The following is a 24,064-nucleotide window of genomic DNA, read 5'->3' on the forward strand; positions in this document are numbered from 1 at the left end:
CCAATATAGGTGTGCTACGAAGATAACCAGTGCATAACCTAAGTGCCTTATTTTTGATCCTCTCGATTTTTTGGAGTACAGAGTTTGATGCTGAGCCATAAAAAATAGATCCATAGTCTAAGATTGATCTTATCAAATTTCTGTATAGTAATATTGATATGTTTGGATCAGCTCCCCAGTTACTGACACTTACAGTCTTCATGATATTCATTGCATTTTCCATTCTTCGTAATATGTAATTTGTGTGTTCTTTCCAATTTAATTTGGAGTCTAAAAATACGCCAAGAAATTTTATTGAAGTTTTATAAGGAATACTAGTATTATCAAATTGTAGATGGCTTTGAGGAACATATCGTTTTTTAGTAAAGGTAACAATGGTTGATTTACTCTCTGATATTGTTAAGTTATTATCGGTAGCCCATTTTTTTATAATATTCAATGTCGATTTAAGGTAGTTATTACATCTATCTATTGACTTATTTTCTGCATATATCGCAACATCATCAGCGTACTGTAGGATTTTTATGTGTTGAGGAAGTTTAGTTTCTAAGTCAGCAGTATACAGTATATATAATATAGGACTTAGGATACTACCCTGAGGTAGTCCCAAAGATGTGTATCGGGAGTTAGATTGATCTCCATTTAATCTAACGTGAACTGCTCGATTAATGTATAAGTTAATGATGTTCCATGTTACTATCTCGGGTATTCCTATTTCCAACATTTTCGCGTATAGTATGTGAAGATTAACGTTGTCGTAAGCCCCTTTTATATCTAAGAACAAAGCACTAACTGCTTTCTTATAAGTAAAGGAACTATAAATGTCTATTAAAAAGTGGCAGAGGCTATCTTGTGTGGATTTACCTTTTCTAAAACCAAACTGACTTCTTGGTAATAGGTCGTTCTTTTCTAGCCAAAATTCCAGACGGTTTTTAATAAGTCTCTCATATGTTTTTAGTATACAGGAAGCCAGACCGATTGGACGGTAAGAATCCCAATTCTTTGATGATTTTCCTGGTTTTAAAACCGGGATAATAGTGTAAACGTGCCAATCGTCAGGAATCTTTATGCGGCGCATCCAAATTTCATTATATATATTTAGTAGTGCAGCCTTACCAATTCTTGAAAGATTTGATAGCATCGAGTAATGGATATTATCGGCACCTGGTGCTGAATTTGAGTTTTTCTTCAACGCAAAGTTTAGTTCAGTGGCAGAAAATGGTTTGACTAGGAAACGGATTGGTTCTGGATAGTCGTACAGAGCATTTAGTTGTAAATCAGGAATTACTAATTCTGCAGACGGCGGTGTGATATTTTGATGGAACTCTTCTATCCACGAAGCTTCCGACAGAATAACAGGGACTTTGTTCATTGTTTTTCTATTTTTTATTCGGTTAACTTTTGACCATACATCTTTAATAGGGACTGACCTATTTAGGGATCCGACATAATCTCTCCAGCTATTTCTTTTAGTTTGTTTAGTGATCTTCTTGACATGTGCATCATCTTTTTTATACTTAAGTAGGTTTTCATGGTTTGGATTTTCTTTGAATATACAAAAACTTTCCTGTCTTCTTCTGACTGCTTCTTCACATTCTAAATCCCACCAGTATTTTCCTCTGGAAGTCGGTTTTTTTATTTTAAATTTGGGGATGCAGTAGGATGCAGTTGTATTTATATTGTGCAAAATTTGTTCATAAGAATTTATATCTTTAAATTGAGAGAATACATCTTCCGAATACTGTTCATATAATTTCCAGTCGGCATTCTTTAAATTCCACTTTTGTGAATATGGATTATATGTATGAGTTGGTTGATCCTCTAACTCTACTCTTATAGGTGTATGGTCTGAACCAAATAGGTCTTGAAGTGTTTTCCAAGTGATCAGGTGGTTTAAGTCAGGAGTACAAATGGTCAGGTCTATTGCCGATTTCGAGAAGTTCCTAAAGAAAGTAGGAGAGCCATCATTTTTGAATATTAAATTATTATCGTCTATACAGTCCATCAAGATTTTACCTTTCATATCTGTTTGGTTGTCTAGGCCCCAGGCAATGTGGTGAGCATTAAGGTCACCTCCTATTATAAATGGTCTTTCTATAGATGTTATGAAATTGTTCCATTGTTGTAACAATAACTTGGTTCCTGGGGGAACATACATAGATATAAATGTGACAGTATATGACTTAAACTTTATTTTTATTGCTACTTTATTGACGTTTATTAAATCTACTTTCATGGTGACTTCCTCGTAATATAGGTTTGAATTTATTAAAATTGCTGAGCCACCGCCAACAGTTACTGAAAAGCGGTCGTCTCTGACAATATTGTACCCGTGAAAGTTATAATACTTTTCTGGTTTAAATCTAGTTTCTGATAATAATGCGATATCAACTTTCTGGTCTTCTAATAGGTGGATAAGGTTTTCTCTATTAGAGTTAGCCGATCTACAATTCCATTGACAAATTACCAATCTATTCATTATTATATAAGAGAGAACTCAAAACTGATTGAATTGAATTTACTAGAACTGATTTTTCTGGAATTTCAAAATTTTTGTGATTTATATTAGAGATAATACTTGTAACTATATTTGATATTAATTCTGTTAATTCTTTTGATGGTTCATGTATTTTAGATCCTTGTTCTGGATTAAATGTAGATTGATACGAAGAAGAGGTGATAATACCACCAGGTCTGTTGGACATGGGGTAACTTTATTATTTTTTGATGTTCCATTGTTACTTGGTCTGGTGAGGAAGAGATAGGTCGTTTGTATTTTGGTGGTTTTATTATTGTATATCTATTTGAAACTGAAGGTAGAGCGAACTGATTGGAAGATGTTTGAGACGTGGACAATTGAGTAAAGGAATATGAAGAGGATGGTGCATTCATATTTGGAGTTTGATGAGAATTTATTGAGGAATTATTGGCTGCTATAGATGCATAAGTTATCTTAGGAAAGAGTTTAATTGTTTCCTTAAAAGATAAGCTGTTTTCAGACATATAATGTTTTATTTTCTTTTGGCGATCAAATTCTGGGCATATCTCCCATTCATTAGTGAAGTGTTCACCTTCACAGGATAGACATTTTTTGTTAAACGATGATAAAGAACAAGAATCGGAAAGGTGAGATTCATGACACTTAAAACAGCGAGGATTACTTTTACACTGCTTACTCATGTGCCCATACCTATAGCAGTGGTAACAGATAATTACCTTTTGCTGGTATTTTTCAACAGTGTGTAAGACATGATTAATTACTACATACTTTGGTATATTCTGGCATTTAAAAGACACAATAACTGATTTTGTTGGATTAAATATTACTTTGTCATCTGCTACTATTTTTCTTGTTATTCGTTTCACATACTCAACCGAGAATTTGCAATGGTGATCAAATTCCTTTATTCTATTTTTAAGATATTCTTCCGATATATCTGAATCTATATCCCTTACTACACCTAGTTTAAACAATTGAAATTTTGGAATGTATGCGGTCAGATTTTTTTGAATAAGGAATTTGGAAGTAACTAAAGCATTTGCGCTACTATAATTTTTAAATGAGACCCTAACTCGGTTGCGTCCGATTGAGTCAATTTTTTTTATATAATTGTCAATTTCTGGATGTAACGTAAATAGGATCTCGCCTATTTTAACAGCGTTTAATTTTCCTGTAAAATTTAAACTGGAGTTTTCAATGAAAATGTAAAAAGGTCCTAAATCAATTTTTTCGTATAAATAAACAGGCCTGGTTTTTTCTGGTTGATCTGAGTTTACTAAAGTATTTTGTTTTTCATTAATATTGTTAAGATTAATACTACTACTTATCTTATTTTGAGGCTGGTTGGGTAGAAATCCATTTAAATCTTGTAAATCACAGCTACTATCCATCGAATTCTCAATATCAGGCGGTTCGCCTCCACTAGATGACTCCATAGAGGAGTTTTCAAGTAACGTTTAACTTATAAACACTTTCAAAATGTAAACTAAATAAGGAAAAGTTTAACAAAACTAAACAAACTAAATTAGAACGGTATAAATCAAATAATCCGCCAAAAATTAATATTTTTCGGAGAGATTTCCAAATTTAAATTAACTTTGACAATTATTTTCGACACTACCGTAATATTATTCAGTTTCCTTTAAAAATAATATTTCCAAATTTTCACGCGGTAAAACCTCATAATAACTTAGAAGATAATTTAAAATCTATATGACGTCACTATGCGTTTTGGACCACCTGTTTTAATTTGAATTTTTAATCGTCTTTAGGGGCCAAACGAAAGACAAACAAAACTTTTTTTATCTTTGATACATGTTTTAAATTATGTTCTGTTGTGATTTATAACATTTTTTTCGAATTTAAAAATTTATGCAAGTTTCCTATTTTATTATGATTTTAAAAATGCAAATTATGTCGGATTAAATGATTACTTTGCAAGTATTAATTGGGACTTACTTTTATCAGATGGTGTGAATTACAGCTTAGCAGTATTTTATGATTTTATGTATACAGGTTTTGACTTATTTGTTCCGATCAAAAAATTTAAAACAAGTTCGTTTCCGATTTGGTTTAATGGTAAATTAAGGAAGTTGATATATTTAAAAAAGAAAATACATAAGCAGTATAAATTATTTGGTAGAAGGGATGATTATTTAAGATTTTCTCAGTTAAGAGATGAATGTAAACAAGTCTCCTCTCAATGTTATACTAACTATTTGAATAATATTGAGAATGGGATTCTATCTAATCCTCGACATTTTTGGAAGTATATCAATAATAAACGTAAAAGTTATAATCTGCCATCTAATATGTCCTACGGTGATAGTACAGGTGATAATGCTCAAGACGTAGTTAATTTATTTAGTAAGTTTTTCTCAACTACATATTCTAATTTATAAAGTTAATCAGATCCCAATTTTTAACTATCAGCAGAGTGTAAATGTGAATAATTATTTGGGCTCTCAGACATAATTGATAGTGTTTTAAAGATGCCTTGGAAATTATCGCTTGGACCAGATTGTTTGCCAGCTTATGTTCTCAAGCATTGCATTTTTACTCTCGTAAAACCTATCTGCTACTTATTTAATTCCTCACTGAGTACTGGCATCTTTCCTGATTTTTGGAAAACTAGTTATTTAACACCAATTTTTAAGTCTGGTAATAAAAATGATGTTGAAAATTATCGAGCGGTTTGTAACCAATCTGTATTACCCAAACTTTTTGAGTGCCTTGTAAATAACTTTTTGACATGGAATTGTAAAGATATAATTGATGTTAGACAACATGGCTTTTCTAAAGGTAAGTCTACATGCACAAACTTAATATTGTATACTAATTTCATTGCTAATTCAGTTGAACAGAAGGGTCAGGTTGACGCTATCTACACATACTTCTCTAAAGCCTTCGATAGAGTTAACCATGATCTGCTTATTGCTAAATTAAAAGGCTATGGATTTGGAGGTAAAATAATTGAGTGGATAGGTAGTTATATATCTGGTAGATGTCAGTATGTTAAATATGGAAACTGTTTATCTCAACGAGTATCTGTAACCTCAGGAGTTCCTCAGGGGTCTCATATTGGGCCTCTATTATTTAATATATTTGTTAATGATATATCCTCAGTGATTAAAAGTAGTAATTTTCTAATGTTTGCTGATGACCTTAAAATATTTCGAATATTAAATAACCTAGTTGACGCCTCTTTGTTACAAAGCTTAGCTAGTTGGTGTGAGGTAAACATGCTATACTTAAATATAAAAAAATGTTTTAAAATTACTTTTGGAAGATCAAGAAAGTTTGTAAATTATGATTATTGTATAAATAATGTACCATTAGAGGCACGTCATAATATTAAGGATTTAGGAATTAATTTTGATTCTAAATTAACTTTTAAATATCACATTAACGAAACTTCAGCTAAAGCTTTAAAAATGTTGGGATTCATTCTAAGAAACTGTAATCAGTTTTCAGTACAAACTTTAAAAATGTTATACTTTAGTTTAGTTCGATCAGTTTTGGAGTATGGTTCTCTCATTTGGTCTCCTTCATATAATAGTGACATCTACAGTATCGAGAGAGTTCAGAATAAATTCTTGAGGGTATGTGCTTACAAGATTGGTTTTATTAGAGAACAATACACATATGATGATATACTGTCAATACTAAATATCTCACCACTACATCATAGAAGGTGTCAAGCGGATTTATGTTTCCTTTTTAAGATTATAAATGGATATGTTCAAGATCCAGAGTTACTAAGTTTAATAAGTTTTAATGTTAATACTAGAAGAACTCGTAACACTGAGATTTTCAACATTCCATTCCACACTACAAATTATGGTCAAAATGAACCCATTACAAGAATTTTACGAACTGCCAATGAGCACAGCAATAGTTTAGAGTTATTTGGAATATCTATAGCAACATTTAAGAAATCAGTTGAGAGATTTTGAGCATTATATAACTTAATAATAGCTACTACTTTTATTGAATTTTGTTTAATTTTAATTTTGGTTTTTTTTTAACGCAACCTATTGAACCTATGCTTTGTAAAGGTTGACGTCGTATTTTTGTAAAAATGGTGTATCCGTAAAATAAATAAATAAAAATTAAAAAAAATGTATACTAACTAAAATAAAAAATATATTAGGAAATAATCAAAGCAAATATTTTGTTTTTGCTCTCCTGTAAATTTTTAATATCATTTTGAATTGGATGTTTGATGTTTGAATTGGATGTGCGATATTCTGTTGCCCCTCTAATTGATCCGTGTATGAACTATGAACCGCTCAACCGCTAGCTAACCTAACTTTTTTTCTTTTCTGCATGTGTAATGTGTAAATGTGTGTAGTAAACGTAGTAAAAGATAAGTGAATGTTCTCATAAACACTAAAATATGTTTTTTACTATATTGGGGGCCGGATATTTAGTATATCTAGGGCTTTATACGATTTTATTGTGCGTTAGTGATTGTGATGTACAATTATTCTTCTTGGAAAAGCTGGGAAAATCACCAAGTAAGTAAATTTATGTAAAAAACAAAGACGTCTAAAAATAGTAACGTAATTAACTAAAAAACTAGTATGTAGATGTAGATAGGTACTTACAAGTTCACTCAAGTGTAACTAATTTGTGTAAAAATGATAATAAACATAGGTATGTGTCAAAATCATCAGGAGGATTCTGTTGCATTTATTCCAGTGGCGTTTTTAATGGGGTCGATTCCTGAAAGTAGGTAACTGTGTCGACTAATATTTTAAGCATTTTTTAATGAGTTGCTTGATTTCTAATAACGTAGAAGCGTAGAAGTGTATATTTCCAATATTTAAATTTGTACTTTTGCATTCATAATATCATTACTTTCCTATTTCACATAAATATTCATCTTATTCATATCTAATTGATCTATTTTTTGCACTATACCCTGTTTTTAAACCAGGAGGAGTAAACTCAAAAACAAATTCACACCTAATAATTTCACTAGAAAAATCACCAAATACATCTCCTTTTTTCATCATGGTAATTCGTAATTATTATATTATATACAGTGATGAGCGTGCTAATAACCAACAAAATAGCGCAAAAGATGGAAAACATATAAATTGACATTAGGTTTGTTCTAGCAAACAGTCAAACTAGTCAGAAACCGTCAGCAAATAGTTGGTCAGTGAGAGGACATAATACAGTCACCAGTGCTATCCCCTCTACTTGCGCTGGTCCACTATTCGCTGATGGTTTCAAACCGTTTGAAACTGATGCTAGAACAAACCTATTATATTGATTGTTTTCTCACCTTTAGACGTATCAGAGGAGTATGTCAACTAAAACTGTCACTGTGACAGTGGCATTTCTCAAATTCGTTCGATACGTCTAAAGGTGGGAAACAATCAATATAATGTCAATCTATAAGTTACTATCGCTAAATTTAACACCTCCACTAGGTTTATCTCTTTTTATCTCACAACTTAATATGTTTTCCATCTTTTGCGTTATTTTGCCCGTTGTTAGTGCGCTCATCACTGTATAAATATCGTAATCCTTCGATGGTAATCCATAAATATTATATACTAATACCTCGCTAAAGAGTTCTAAAAACAACTGTTTTTATATAAAAGCAGACTACAAATGTAAAAATTAAAGAAATAACGCAGAAAACACAAAAAATCGCCGAAATAAATGAATTAATTAAGGGAGCATCCATAAACTACGTCATTGAAAAGGGGAAGGGGGGACTTTGCTTATTACGACGGTATACGACAGAGGGGAGGGGGCCACATAAATGCACATCCGACGTCGTTTAAAGTTCACGAATATAAAAATATACCCTATTTTAGAATAAAAAAGAATTTGTATACAGTAGAACCCCGCAAATCCGAACTAATTGGGGGGACAGCCTGTTCGGATTCCGAAAAGGTCGGATTATCCGAAAGTTAGCCTAAGAAGCTAACGAAGATGTTTTTTAAAAGATTTGGACTGCCACCCATCCCTTTATGAAACCCTATCCGCACGTTTATGCCTCCAATATTCTAAAGCTGAAAAATATTTAGATCACTGAAATATTAAATCCCTGCCAGTTTCTTTCATCAGGGGACATGGAAATTCGGCCATGTAAATGATTCATTTAATTTGTAATCTGGATATTGATTACACTATGTTTCTCATGTTTCTTATCTTTTTCAATTTTTTTTGTTCATAGTATACCATGGAAAATGTGTATTATGCACATTCCTTTATTGATTGTGTTTAGTCTAACTCCACACTTTTATTCACCCATTAGTGTTCCAGTGTTTAATACTGTAGCTAGCATCTTACGCAATTATTTTCTCACATAATAAACATGTTTTTAAATTTTTATTTTGAATTTTTAAAATTTTTTTTCACTTTCCGTTGGTTCGGATTTGCCGAAAGTTCGGATTTGCGGGGTTCGGATTTGCGGGGTTCTACTGTATTACTTTTATCGCATACTTTTCATTTCGTTTTTATCACTCACAGCCTTTATAATATTGCTAGCAGTTTTATACAGAATAACAAACAATAAAACATTGTCCTATGTCTTCAAACAAGCGCTTCTTTTCATAACGACGTCTGGAAGCAATAAATATTAAACTATTCACTTATTTACTGAATACTCTGTGTGAAAAAATTCTAAAAGAATGAATAGAAATAAAATATTCTATTATTCTATTCTATTTAGTTAGTACATTGTATCTATTTATACTTAAAAGAAATGGCATTGAAATTAAAACAAAATAAGAATCAAGATATAATATATTATGCAGTTAAGAAAGCATAGGAACTGCGATAAAAGTGTTGTCTTTTGTCCCTATAAGGCTAATTATTAATTGTATAGTCAACAGTCAATTGAAAGAGTACGCGGATATTAATGAGCTACATAGTAATACTGATTTGGATACATTCGTAAATAAACTTTGAGAGCTAACTTTTAAAAATCTAGGAATAACATGGAATTTAAAAAAAAATCACTAAAAAGGGGGGTCATGAGTTGCAATTGCGACGTCGGTATGAGGTGGGGGTCAACTGCAAACGACGCTTTACGACGGAAGTGGGGGAGGGTATTAAAAACTCCAAAATTTTTACGACGTAGTTTATGGATGTCCCCTAACCTATGAAATGCCAATAGTGTAAAAATTTCATAAATGTCAATAGTGTCAAAATTTCATAAGAGTGGAGTAAACGTGCCTAAGGTTGGTGGTTTTACCAATTACAAACAAGCATTATGGCGTGGTAAATTCAAATTACTCCTCCTAGTCTATAAACAGGGTAATAGTCCATTGAAATGTTACATTTTTTAAGCCTTAGCATGCATCTTTTAGAGCAGTTTTATTTTTTTGATATGTTGGGGAGAGGGGTAAGTATAAGCTTAAGTTCAAGTTTGTGGAGTCACCACCCCCTGTCCCCTGACCGCCATCTTGGAAAAAGGGGTGCAAAGCGTTTTCGCGCTGTATCCCGTAAGTAAACTATTTCAAGCAATTTTATAGATGGTTCTTCAACTAATAAATTTCCGCTACAAATTTGATTCATTTCATTAATGTTTCTGGGTTTTACAGTGCTCCGAAGTTGACCTGGCTCTTAAATACTCATCATCTTGGAATAAGGGGTGCAAAGGGTTTTTGTACTATATCCCGTAAACTAGCTACCCTACAGAAAATTTTATTAGACATTATTTTGGTAAGGGAGCCCAAGCGGGGATTTTTGCAGTTACTCGAGCGGGTCAGATAATCACATGGGGAGAAACCTTGTACCCTGTAAATATACCTCTACCATATATTGGCTCTTAATACAGGGAAGTTCGTTAAGGGGGCCCGAAAAAAATATCTATCCTTAGAAAAACTCGAACGTCAGATTAAGATAAGGTAAGTCAAGTAGGTACATGCAAAAGAGTGTATATTTCAAAAATCTGACAATTTGAGGGGGCGTAAGGAAATGAGTGAGTCACAAAGTTTCACAAACGAAAAGCTAATATTTCGCGAAATGAACGTCAGATCGAAAGACTAAAAAATATGTGTTCAATATTTTTCAAAAATCTATCAAATGATACTATACACGACCTCCCACTGAGAGGGGTGGGGGAATTTAAAATTTTGAATACGAATCCCGAGATATTTTACAAAATAAACATCATATCGAAAAACTGCATAATACACACATTCAGTATTTTTTAAAAATCTATCGAATGGCACCAAACACGACCCCCCACAGAGGTGGGGTGGGGGTTACTTTAAAATCTTAAATAGGAGCTCCCAATTTTTATTGCAGATTTGGATTCTTTACATAAAAATAAGCAACTTTTATTCGAGAAATTTTTTCAAATTATCGATAGATGGCGCTATAATCGGAAAAAACGATTGTTGGAAATGGAAAATTAAATTAAAAAATGGAAAGTCCCCCACTTTATGGAAAACTTAACTTTTTTGGTTTTAGGACCTACTCTTCATAACCCAAAATGTCCCCATAACGCTAGAGTAACTGCAAATTTAGCATACTTTTCTCCCCTACTATTTGCAGTAATTTTTGAAGTTATACTTCTTTAGGCGCTATTGAGGGTGAAATTTTATTAATCTGCGCGCATGCTCACACATACAGTATGGAGTTCGTTACTAAATGTTTTAATTTATGTATGTATCAGTCCAGAAAAGGTGTGGAAAGGATATATTAGTGTTTTTAAATATATTTTTCTATAAACGTGTTAAAAATGCAATTTATAGCACTCCATAGGAGCGTTAAAAATGCTACTTTAAAGCATCAGTGCTTTAAAAATGTTAAGGCACTGCAGTTAAAAGTGAATTGTCAAATTGTGAAATGTCAAAATATTTATATTTCATTTATTAACATTAATATTAATAATACAACTTGCGTAATTTGAAAAAGGTGGTTTAAAAGGTTTTTTTAAATTTAATTTAAACTGTATTATTGCATTTTTAACACGTTTGTAGAAAAAAACTATTAAAATTTGTTAGAATATACAAAAATAAAAGTAGATGTTATTCTATAGTTGTTATGATTTACATATTGACAGTATAGGCAGTTTTGACGTAATGTCAAGAAAAATATAAAAATGGAATGTCAAGTAAAAATTTTTGTATGTATTGTCCTGTAATTGAGAATGAATAAATTATAATTGTTGATATATATAAGACGTTTGTAGAAAAAATATTGTATGATATAGGTGTTAAAAAGTACATTTTTAAGGCACTCATGTGAATTGCAGAATGAGCGAAGCGAATCTTTCACACGAAACTTTCACATACGTGCCTTAAAATTGTGCTTTTAACATTTATATCATAAACAACTATTATTATAATTTTTGTGTATTTGGACTTGTCTACCTCGGGAATAAGATAATAAGTAATATTTAAAGTATTTTATAATTCACTTTGTATGTTTGTCACTATGTCTGAGAAATTTTGTAGCCCTTATAAACAAAAGGGTATAGCTCAGTGGTAGAGCGTTGGGCTGGAGATCAAGAGGTCCCCAGTTCAAATCCTGGTGTTTTCTAATATTTTTTTTATTTTTGGTATTGTTTTAATAAAAATTTTTGGAAAGTAGTAAGTAAAAATTAATTTAATCTTTAAATAAAATACAAATAAACTGTCCGAAAGTATATTTATTTCATTGAAATCATATTTAGAAGTATAACTTCTTAGGTGCGTACAAAGTACACACACATTCTTTTTTTTATAGCATCGACATTAGTCATTCAGCCAGTTGCAATAGATTTTTCAGTCAGACAAATACACAATCCTATCCCTAATACGAAATCAACGGATAATTAATAAATATCTTATAAATCTACGAAATCCAAGAAATCCAGGCACGCACACGAAATCTGTGTCTCGCACACTGAGCGACGCAGCTTGTGTTTGGGGTACATATTCGTATTCGTGGCCTACGCTGTGTTGTGTCTTAGTCCCCTTTCACACTAAGACACTGGTGTCTGACACCAGTGTCCGTCACCGGTGTTCAATTGCAACAAAGCATCGGCCACTAAAATCAGCCAGTTACTAAAAACTGGCTCGTCTGTAGTCGTTCATTTAAAACAATGTGCTTTGCTGCGGTATCATACACCGGTATCTTGGTCTGAAAGGGTACTTAAGGGGTTACATAGGCCTTGCTGGTAAAAAAAGTGACTTTTAAAAAAAATTATATCTCAAAAACTAAAAATTTTTTTTATTTATAATTGATACATGTAAAAGTATAGTACTTAAGGTACTCAAAAATTTTCAGCCGAAAATATTCATTTTTGTAGAGTTGACTGCAATTTTTCGACAACAGCCCTTTTTTTGCGGTGGGCAGCATAACTAAGTCCAGTCTCATCTGAAATCAAAAAATCAAAAAGTTTCTTGTAGTTTATACTTCTGGCTAGTGAATGAACGAAGGAGTTTTTATTAGGTGAAGTTTTTGTTTTATAAAAAAAACTACTTTAAAAATGGTCATTTTTGAAAAAATGAGAAAAATTGGGGTCAAAAATGTGTTTAAACTTTGTAAAATCTTCAAATTTCATTTTTTTTTAATTCCTTCGTTCATTCACTAGCCAGAGGTATAAACTACAAGAAACTTTTTGATTTTTTGATTTCAGATGAGACTGGACTTAGTTATGCTGCCCACTGCAAAAAAGGGCTGTTGTCGAAAAATTGCAGTCAACTCTACAAAAATGAATATTTTTGGCTGAAAATTTTTTTGAGAGTACCTATACTATAGTCTAAGAGCTGGGAGCGGATTTTGTGCGTGATAAGTAATATGGAAAAACTATACGGGGATATGTTGAATTAGTTGTGTACATGACTTTTACCAACGGCCGGAAACCAGAGTTGGGGCCGAGGGTAGTTATAAGGGGTCAAAGTCCCGGATTTTATTATTTTTTTTATGACGCTCATGATCGAGATATTGCACCAAAATTTGGGAATAAGTAGGTCATGACGTACCTAAGTAAAATCTCTAGGGGCTCAACGCTGCGTGGCCGACAAAGGGGTGGGGGTAGGGGTGAATATAAAAAATATAACGGGTTTTTTGCGACGTTCGTGATTGAGATAGTGCACCAAAATTTGGGTATAAGTAGACCATGACATAAATAATTAAAATCCCCAGAGCCGGAAACCAGAGTGGGGAAGGAAGGTAGTTATAAGGGGTCAAAGTTCCGTTTTTTATTATTTTTTTGTGACACTCATGATCGAGATAGCGCGCCAAAATTTGGGACTAAGTAGGTCATGACGTAACTAAGTAAAATCTCCAGGAGTGGAACGCTGCGTGGTCGACAAAGGGGTGGGGCAGGGGTGAATATAAAAAAATGTAAGGGTTTTTTTGCGACGTTCGTGATTGAGATAGTGCACCGAAATTTGGAAATAAGTAGACCATGACATAACTAAGTAATATCCCTAGAGACGGAAACCAGAGTCGCGGACGAGGGTAGTTATAAGGGGTAAAATTCGCGGTTTTTATTATTTTTTTGTGGCGCTCATGATGGAGATAGTGCACCAAAATTTGGGAGTAAATAGGTTATGACGTAACTAAGTAAAATCTTCAGGGACGGAACGCTGCTTGGGGTACAAAGGGGTGGTAGGCAGGGGTAAGTATAAAAATATATGGGGGTTTTTTTGCCGTTCGTGATCGAGATAGTGCACCAAAATTTGGGAATAAGTAGATCATGACATTACTAAGTAAAATCTCCAGGGGCGGAACGCTGCATGAGGGACAAATGTTGTGCCGGGTCACAAAAAAAATAATACACACTGTGAATTTGACGCCCTTAAAACTACCCTAATCCCCAACTCTGGTTTTCGGCTCTGGGGATTTTACATAGCTAAGTCATGAACTACTTATTCCCAAATTTTGGTTGCACTATCTCAATCTAGCACGTCGCAAAAAACCCCTTATATTTCTTATATTTACACCTACCCCCACCCCTTTATCGGCCATGCAGCGTTTTGCCCCTGGAGATTGTACTTAGTTACCCCATGACCTACTTATTCCCAAATTTTGGTGCACTAGCTCGATCATCAGCGTCACAAAAAAAAAATAATAAAAACGGCGATTTTGACCCCTTATAACTACCCTCATGCCCAACTCTGGTTTTTGGCTCTGAGGATTTTATTTAGTTATGTCATGGTCTACTTATTCCCAAATTTTGGTGCACTCTGTCAATCACGAACGTCGCAAAAAACCCCTTATATTTTTTGTATTCACCCCTGCCCCACCCGTTTGTCGGCCACGCAGAGTGCCACCCCTGGAGATTTTACTTGATTACGTCATGACCTAGTTATTATCAAATTTTGGTGCACTCTCTCGATCATGAGCGTCACAAAAAAAATAATAAAAACGGCGACTTTGACCCCTTATAACTACCCTCATCCCCAAGTCTGGTTTCCGGCTCTCGGGATTTTACTTAGTAATGTCATGATCTACTTATTCCCAAATTTTGGTCTACTATATCAATCACGAACGTCGCAAAAAACACTATATTTTTTATATTCACCCCCACCCCTTTGTCGGCCACGCAGCGTTCCGCCCCTACAGGTTTTACTTAGTTACGTCATGACTTACTTATTCCCAAATTTTGGTGCACTATCTCGATCATAAAAAAATCATATGGCGTCATAAAAAAAATAATAAAATCCGCGACTTTGACCCCTTATAACTACCCTCGGCCCCAACTCTGGTTTCCGGCCGTTGGTGAAAGTCATGTACACAACTAATTCAATATATCCCCGTATAGTTTTTCCATATTACTTATCACGCACAAAATCCGCTTCTATCTCTCCGATTACTATACTTTTACATGTTCCAATTATAAATAAAAATTTTTAGTTTTCGAGATATAATTTTTTTTAAGTCACTTTTTTTTACCCGCAAGACCTATGTAACCCCTAATATGCGAGCGTGCAATGTTGGCAACACGATACAGAAACGTGGCTTGTGCTGCTCTGCGTGGGTTGTGTCACATGTGTCTCAATGTGCGCCTTGCCTTAAATTGTGCCCTCTCAAATATGCACGTAAGGTGTAAAAATTTAACATTCCGATGGACTATTCAAATTTCTGACGTTTTATTGATGAATAACTTAAAAGAGGCCGGCACAGTAACCAGGAAACGTTTATTTATTATAATAGACGTCGCAAATACTTAAGATTATTTTTTGCAGCAGATAAATATTGTTAATTTTATTCTAAACATAATTTTTTCGACATCGCTGTGTTATCAGTAATGATTAATAAAATTCTAATCGTGTTTGTACTACTTTGTTTGCCAGTTTTAGTTTTATCAGTTTAAAGGCTTTTAGATATACATATAAGTGTTTTCTTCGAATTCTCCATAATTTGTTATTAATAAATTTTTAATAGATATACAATGTTTTTAATTTTATTATCAGGGATTAATTTTAATGATATAATGGGCGCCGCATGTCACGTTTCTGGGAAACCCACTCAAAATATTAGAGAATTCTTTATCAACAACACGTTAGTCAGTAGAAATCAAAATTTTTGTTAAGATTTAAGTCATCTCTGTTAATTTAGTTTCTTTAAATAAATGCCATCTCATACATAGTAAGCCACTTCCAAAAAGAAAATATAAAATGTGGTTATTTTGTTCCGCTGGGCTGAGCCTCTACATATAGTGCGGCAGATTCGTTCAAATATTATGAGAATTGTGCATTTAATTATAGAAGCATAATATAATTTGGACCACATATACTACACATATAAAGGTTCAAATTTTGATATAAGGCCGTCTCAGATTTTGCCTTTTACAAAAATGGCGGGCATTCAAAATGGCGACTATACCTATGTAACTAATAGCACGATAACTTTTAAACGAAAAGTCCGATTTCAACCAAATTTGGTATATAGGTTCGTTTTTTTGATGTATAAGATCGAGCTCTTGAACCGGAAGAATCGGTTTACCAGAAGTTGTGTTTTTCCCGATTTTTTATGTAAAAATATGTTGTTTTTTGAAGTTATACTTCTTTAGGCGTACATGAGGGTAAATTTTTATTTTGCTGGGCGCATGCGCACACCGACAGTATGGTATGAAACGTTATGAGGGATCTAATTGGGTGTTAAAATCATCTGTCAATAATTATTGTTCAAACGGAGATTCTGGATAAACAAAATGTTGTGTACCTACCTATATTAGTTTTTATTGTTGGACAGTGACAAAAAGCAAGTTCATAATTATCGTGACTTTTTAAATAGTTTTAAAAAGCAACAGGTACGTACCTTATTGTAAATTCACAAGGAAAAAGTTGTCCTGTGGTTGGCTGTATACCATGTAATACAAAAAAAAAACAGTAAAATCATGCATAAAAGGTATATTTAAAAAACCCTCAAAAGGGCCACATCAAAATCGCAGCATAAATAGTTTTCGACTGGTTTACCAGTCATCATCAGTGCTTACGTGCAATGTCCATGCTAACCACCAAGATAGTATTTAACAAAAATATGTGGGTCAAAGCCCAGTAAAAGAAGTCCGTCAAGGAAACATTAGTTTAAAAAGCTACATTAGATATGGATGTTTAAAATATTTAGCTAATCTGCCCCCATCTGAGCTGTGGTTTTGACTTGTTTACATGTTGAAAGTATGACAGCAAGTGATTATACATATAAAAGGTAAGACTTGCCGTCATACTTTCAACATGTAAACAAGTCAAAACCACAGCTCAGATGTTAGCTGGGGCAGATTAGCTAAATATTTTAAACATCAATATCTAATGTAGCTTTTTAAACTAATGTTTCCTTGACGGACTTCTTTTACTGGGCTTTGACCCACATATTTTTGTTAAATACTATCTTGGTGGTTAGCATGTACATTGCACGTAAGCACTCATGATGACTGGTAAACCGGTCGAAAACTAGTTATGCTGCGATTTTGATGTGGCCATTTTGATGGTTTTTTAAGTATACCTTTTATACATGATTTTACTGTTTTTTTTTCTTATTGTAAATGTTTCAGTATTGTAATACCGGTATTGTAAGAACCGCTTGGATTGACATGAAATTTGGCATACGCATAGCTTACATGTCAAAGAAAAAAGTGATATTGTGCCGATGTGTGCTTTTGCCCTGGGGGTGACTTTTACCCCCTCTTGGGGGTGAAAAAATATAAGTCCAAAATAAGGAAATGGATAAACTGACTAATTTTAAGTAACTTTTGTTCTACAGAACTTTTTCGCCAAGTCAACACTTTTAGAGTTATTTGCGAGTGAATGTGTTCACTTTTCAACAAAATATCTACATTTTTAGACGGTTTTTCGCAAATAACTCAAAAAGTAAGTATTTCGTCGAAAAAACGTTCTTAGCAAAAATATGGCCTGTAAAAAATTTAAAAAAGTGGTGTACGCGTTAGGTCTCTGTACCTCGTAGAATCAGAGTTATAGACAATGAAAAATAGATTCACATTCACCAAATTTCAAATAGAATACTTTGAAGTGAAATATCCAAAAAATTAAGCACTTTTTGGGTAGAATCCATTATAAATTTTTTAAAGTGTTTAAAAAGAGCTTTACCTATTTCTGTTTTTATAAAAAGTTTTTATCATTAAATTTAAGCAAGTTACGCTCAAAATAAAGTTGGTCCCTTTTGTTTTGGTAAAAAAAATCGGCCCTAATTAGCAACTTAAATTAAATAAATGTTACCGCTCCATAAATTATTTTACTTATGTTGTGTTTATATGATCTGTAAGTTTCATCGATTCAAAGTGATTATTTTTGAAAAAATTTGGTTTTAAAGTGAAATCTTTAAAAATTTTAATTTTGAAAAATATGATTTTTTTCAAAATAACTTAAAAATTGTTAGAAATACCAAAAATCTCGAAAAACAAAAAAGTCAGCATTGCTTTTCTGAATATCATGTATTTTTTTGTTTTTCTGTTAGACAAAAATTGATTAAGATTTGGTGTTTCTAAATTTGCACACATTCGTGATCAGTGACTCGTTCAACCCCTTTTAACTACAGCCCTTTCAAAAATAAGGACTTTGAACCGATGAAACTTACAGATCATATAAACAATATATACGCGAGTCAAGAAACTTGTGAAGTCGTAACGATTCAGTAAGTTCATAAGTTCATTTGAGATACTAATTAGGGGGTGATTTTCCCGATTTTTTTACAAAAAAAAAGGGACTAACTTTATTTTGAGCGTAACTTGTGTACTTTTGATGCTAGAATTTTTTTTTTATAAAACAAAAATGAAGCTTTTTTAAACACTTTAGATAAGTTGTAATAAGTTTTCCCCGAAATGTGCTTCATTTTTGGTTATTTCACGTTAAAGTATTCCATTTTAAATTTTACGAATATGAACCTATTTGTAATTAGCTGTAACTCTGCTTCTACTAGGTATACAGATGTGATATATACACAATTTTTTTAAATATTTTACAGGCCATATTTTTGCTACGAATCTTTTTTCGACAAAATACTTACTATTTGAGTTATTTGCAAAAAACCGTCTAAAAGCGTGGATATTTTGTTGAAAAAATGAACATATTCACTGGCAAATAACTCAAAAAATATTGACTTAGTGAAAAAACTCTATAAAACAAAAGTTACTTGGAATTAGTCAGTTTATCCATTTCCGGACTTACTGTGGACGAATATTTTTTCACCCCCAAGAGGGGGTGAAAAGTACCCCCGGGGCAAAAGCACATATCGGCACACTATCACTTTTTTTCTTTGACTTGTTAGCTAGGTGTATGCCAAATTTCATGTTAATCCAAGCGGTTCTTTAAAATTTAGAGGTTTTGCAATATTTTACCGTTAAAGAACGGACTATATGCGAAAAGATTTGAAATAAGTGTCAGTATTTTTATTAGACAAAAAAGCGAAAACTACTGGTACATAAAAACCGTTTTTAATGCAATTTTTTTTAAATGGATTACCCTATCTATAATTATATTTTTTTGCCGTACAAGTAATTTTAATTGTCCTTGAACTGTCGCCGTTTGAAAACTTGCCTTCTGGACACTTTGAAGGTTGAGAAAATGCAAACCATTTGACTTAATCAAAACGACTTAAAAATATAACCAAAATATTATGTATTTTAAAAATTCGGTATTGTTTAAGGTTTTTTACAATGTCATTATATATTATTGAACTAAAAAAATAAAGTTAAATAATAAAAAGCCAATTTCGCAAAAAAGTCCAAGAGTCTTGCAGGTTGGTCTTGGTCTTGCGTAGTCTTGCAAGGTTCGGTCTTGGTCTTGAATACTTGGTCTTGGTCTTGGTCTTGCAAACCAAAAGGCGGTCTTGGTCTTGGTCTTACTGCAAGACCAAGACCAGTCTCGCTCATCACTACAGGCGGCTTTGCTTAGCGACATTTGTCAACGTAAAATAAACGATTAAATTATGGTTATTCTACTCGAAGAGACCCTGAAGTGTTTTTCTTCGAAAATTTTGAAGACGCAAAGTAAAACCTCTTAGCAAACTTTATGGTATACAGAGTGAAAAGGATGCTACGAATTGAAAACAATTGCAGTGTTTTTTAATACAGTAACAAATATCTAACATTTTTTTAAGGTTCTATAATCATTATTTATAAGTATTTTAATGTTTATTCAATCTGGTATGAAAAACTTAAGAAATTTATAGTTTTGTTGGCCGATAGTTAAAAGATGGGTTTTGTGGATACTTTGTTCGTTTAAATGGGGCTTTTGATTATTCTTCATCGATTACTATGTCTCATATATTATTTATTTAATTGGGCGAATTTTCGTTTCAGGGCGCCTTAAGGGCCAAGTTGTGTTTATAACAGGAGCGTCGAGTGGAATTGGCGAATTCACAGCTTATGCTTTGGCGAAATGTGGAGTTAAGTTGGTGCTGACAGCACGAAGACCCTACGAGCTGGAAAGAGTAAAAAATAAATGTATTGGTAAGTGATTTTTTTTCTCCATGTTTTCTCATTAACGCTTTAGTCAGAGTGGATGTATCCGTACCGTATAGTAGGATACTAAAATACAGGGTGTCCCGGAAAATAGTGCGTTCCTTTAAGGTATGGAGAGAATACACAATTTGGAACAAAAAAGTCCTATACCATTTTTTTCTAAAGTTAGCCGTTTCCAAAAAAAAGTTAACATTGTTTTCCATATACCTGTATTTTAATGTTTGGAAATTTTAATAAACTGGCAACATCGTACACTACGGAATAATAACAATAAGAACTCGTTTGTGATTGTGATTAACAGTATTTAAAATAATCCAACCTAATAGTAGGTAATACTTATGTATTTACGATTTGGTTACTAAAATTATTTTCTTTTGAAATGTATTGAAATACCTATTGCATAATTTTAAACGAATTACACATCTTTTAACATAAAAACACGTCTTTTAACTAAACTAGTATTATGTATTTAGTAAGGTTTAAATGGGTTGAATGCTGAGTACTGCTGAGGGCTTTAACTGAATTACATAGTTTTAATAGTTTACAGTGGAACTTAAATACACCAGATAATGTCTCAGTAATTTGTTTACTTGTGAACTGAAATAACTAAGTTGTACTTACTTGAAAATAATTATTATACCGAATAGATGTTTCAAGTAACCTTTCACAAACACCATTCATAGGTAATAACATAATAGGTAATACACTCACTATTCGAAAACATTTTCGCATTGACACTAAACACTAAACAGGATTCTTTAAAACTATCTGTTTACTATGAATGTATCTTAGTATCTTCTATCTATTTACATGGGACTGTCTATGCTTAAATTTGCGTACCGCACATAGTTGTCAGATTTAAATTTACATACCAAAATACATTTTAATTTTTTGGTCAAACGGTTGCATTTAGAAAAAAATGTTATAAGAGTTTTTTGTTCTACATGGTGCCTTCTACCTATACCTTCAAGGAACGCACTATTTTCCGGGACACCCTGTATATGTAACGTAACATCTAAGTATGCGCAGGTTGGCAATACTGAATCTTTAACTACTCAATCTGTGAATCCCCGAATACATCATATGGGAATCCCCACCCCAATGTAGTAACAACTTTCATTCCACCTACAAACCTTTCACTCAAGGTTGCCAGGTCTGGTGAAAATTCACCAGATTTGGTGATTTTGTAACGCATTTGGTGATATGGTGAAAACTTTTTTAAAAATATCTGGTGATTTTTTGAACTTATCTACATATTATAAATTTATTTTTTAAATTTAAAAAGTACGATTATATTATTTAATATTTTTGTTAATAGTTTGTTATTCGTTAAGAATTGCCTAATATTCATATCATACAAAAGTCTAATTTGTAATATAAAATGATCCGCCTCTGTGGTGGTGTTCAACCGGGGATTTCCCGAAGTTTACGCTATTCTTGCACTGAACTTCTAATAATTTATGTCTTGGTTTTATAAACAAACCAGTTCATATCAATTTTCAATTTATCAGTTTTATCTTTCTTGTGTCGGCTGTAGAGTTTTAAGTGATTACTGTTTTTCATATCTGTAGTTTTGTCACGTTTTGTGTTGGTTTGATGATCATCTAAAATCTCAAAGGAAGGTATAGGTATATTTACTAACTATTTTTTCAGTAGCATTAGCAAAAATTACTAAGATTTTTTGAAACAAAAGTGGTCTGTCAGGCCAAGTTTACGACATAAAAGTTAAGTTTTAAATAATCTACATTGTCGAGAGTTTCAGTACTTTTCATAAAAATAAAAATGTACACCTACATTTTACATTATATTTTACAAAAAAAATCGTTTTATTTTTTTCAAAAAAAAATTTAGTTTCAAAGAACTTCTTAATTTTTCTTATGCAAACAACTTATTGCTATTTATAAGTAACAAACCATTGTAATAATTTTTATTCTAATTGTTTCATTAGGTTTGTTTCAACCCTTCACATTACCGTTCTGGAATGGTTAGGCGTATGCGCATGTGCAATAACGTATAATTATGCGCAGTAACACATTTTTCGTTACTGCGCAGACTCATAACAATCTGGTGATTTTTAGCAAAATCTGGCAACTTTTGAAGCGATTGTCTGGTGATTTTTAGTTTTTTGACCTGGCAAACTTTCACTAGTGACCAGAAATCCCACCAGTTTACAACCAGAAGAGGTCAGCATTACAATGGCATTTATTTTTCATACTCCCTCAATCATCATTTTTATAATTCATCAATTATATAATATTGCGGTTCGTTAAAAAAATATGTTAAAAAATATAGATTATATTACAAATTATTTTATCAAAATTTAAAGGAAAAAATATGTTAAAGTTTGTTTAGCAGTAAATGGTTGACTTCAATTAGTGCGGTCGTAAATATTATTAAATTTATCTGACTTGGCCCATTGTTGGTCAGAGTTGGTCTTTTGACAATTAACACTGACGGTACTCCTATAATAAAGCAAAGGATCCACAAAATTTACAATAATTACGACGACGAAAACAAAAACGGATGTAAAATATATTGCTTTGCCGTATATACCCAAAATTAATGTTTTCAAGTGACTTTTAAAATAAATTAAATCTATTTTAATTGCTAAGATTATATAAAAACAAACATTCAAACATATTTAAATTTTACCTGAAACCGGGCCTTTTACAAGTATTGACCATTGAAGTCAACCATTTACTGCTAAAAAAACTTTACCTGGGAACCTGGGGATAGACTTTTTGAAGGAACGTTAGGCCGGGATCCGATGGAGTGTGGAGTGGCACTCTTCAAAAGTTTACGTTGGCAAAGAGAAATAGAGGGTTCGGTCCTAGTCCAAGGATCGTGAATCACAAATTTTGAGGGAAGTAACGCCATTTCACGTTGCCTTGATTCCTGTCTTTACTTTTTGAAGTTATACTTCTTTAGGCGCGATTGAGAGTAAAATTTCATAATACTGCGCGCATGCGCACACAGACAGTATGGCGTTTAGTTGCTAAATCTTCCATGTATAAATATATCAGTGGAAGAAAAGGTGCGAAAAGAATATATTAGTGTTTTTAGTAAATATATTTATTATAATTTTTGTGTCTTTGTGTTCCTCAGGAGTAAGATGAGTATTATTAAAACATTTTATTGTATATTTATTATACTTCACCTTGTCTGTTACCGTGAATTGTCATTAGGTACGTCCGCACCGATACAGACACAGTCCTCGTAGCGTATTTGGTATAGCGTTCGGCCAGAGATCGAGAGGTCTTGAGTTCGAACCTGGAGCAATCCTATACTTTTTTTTTAATTTTTTTGAAAGCGTTAAGCACAAAATTAGTTTGATGTTTAAAAAAAATTAAAACAAACTGTTTAAAGTATATTTATTTTTAAGAAATCATATAATAGTAGAAGTATAACTTCTCACGTGCGTACAAAGTACACACACACATTCTTTTTATGTGTTTCTATTAAGTACATATAGGTATTTTTTAAATAAATATATCCCTTAAGATTAGGTTAGTATGTAATTGATAAATATTTGATATCATATGATATGATATGATATCAATATTTCTATATTTATCAATATTAGTTACAATTGTTTCTGTTTTACCATCAACGTTAGCACTAAATATAATCCAATAAACGATACAAAGTATATAATTTTTAAACAGATATTATAC

The 24,064-nt window shown here is 32.5% G+C and overlaps 2 protein-coding genes across 6 annotated transcripts in view; one reads left to right on the forward strand and one right to left on the reverse strand.

The window, feature by feature from the left end:
* LOC114341831 (cyclic GMP-AMP synthase-like receptor) overlaps window positions 1-21,150 on the reverse strand; it is a 73,136-nt gene extending 51,986 nt beyond the window's left edge. Inside the window, exon 1 of one of the 2 annotated variants that reach the window (XM_050657510.1) lies at window positions 21,012-21,150. The gene's annotated coding sequence lies outside the window, so the exon portion shown is untranslated. Of the gene's footprint in view, window positions 1-7,110; window positions 7,173-21,011 lie in introns of those variants that run through there. The other variant, XM_050657511.1, reaches the window with a different exon arrangement.
* The window catches only part of LOC114341801 (dehydrogenase/reductase SDR family member 7), a 61,337-nt gene that overhangs the window by 22,425 nt on the left and 14,848 nt on the right, over window positions 1-24,064 (forward strand). The window contains exons 1-2 of one of the 4 annotated variants that reach the window (XM_050657516.1): window positions 6,792-7,020; window positions 20,229-20,378. In XM_050657516.1, the coding sequence (XP_050513473.1) occupies window positions 6,900-7,020; window positions 20,229-20,378 (271 nt within the window). In that variant the 5' untranslated portion in view covers window positions 6,792-6,899. Of the gene's footprint in view, window positions 1-6,791; window positions 7,021-7,118; window positions 7,235-20,228; window positions 20,379-24,064 lie in introns of those variants that run through there. The other 3 variants (XM_050657519.1, XM_050657517.1, XM_050657518.1) reach the window with 3 other exon arrangements.

The sequence above is a fragment of the Diabrotica virgifera genome, chromosome 8 (assembly GCF_917563875.1).
Source record: "Diabrotica virgifera virgifera chromosome 8, PGI_DIABVI_V3a".
Lineage (NCBI taxonomy): Eukaryota > Metazoa > Arthropoda > Insecta > Coleoptera > Chrysomelidae > Diabrotica > Diabrotica virgifera.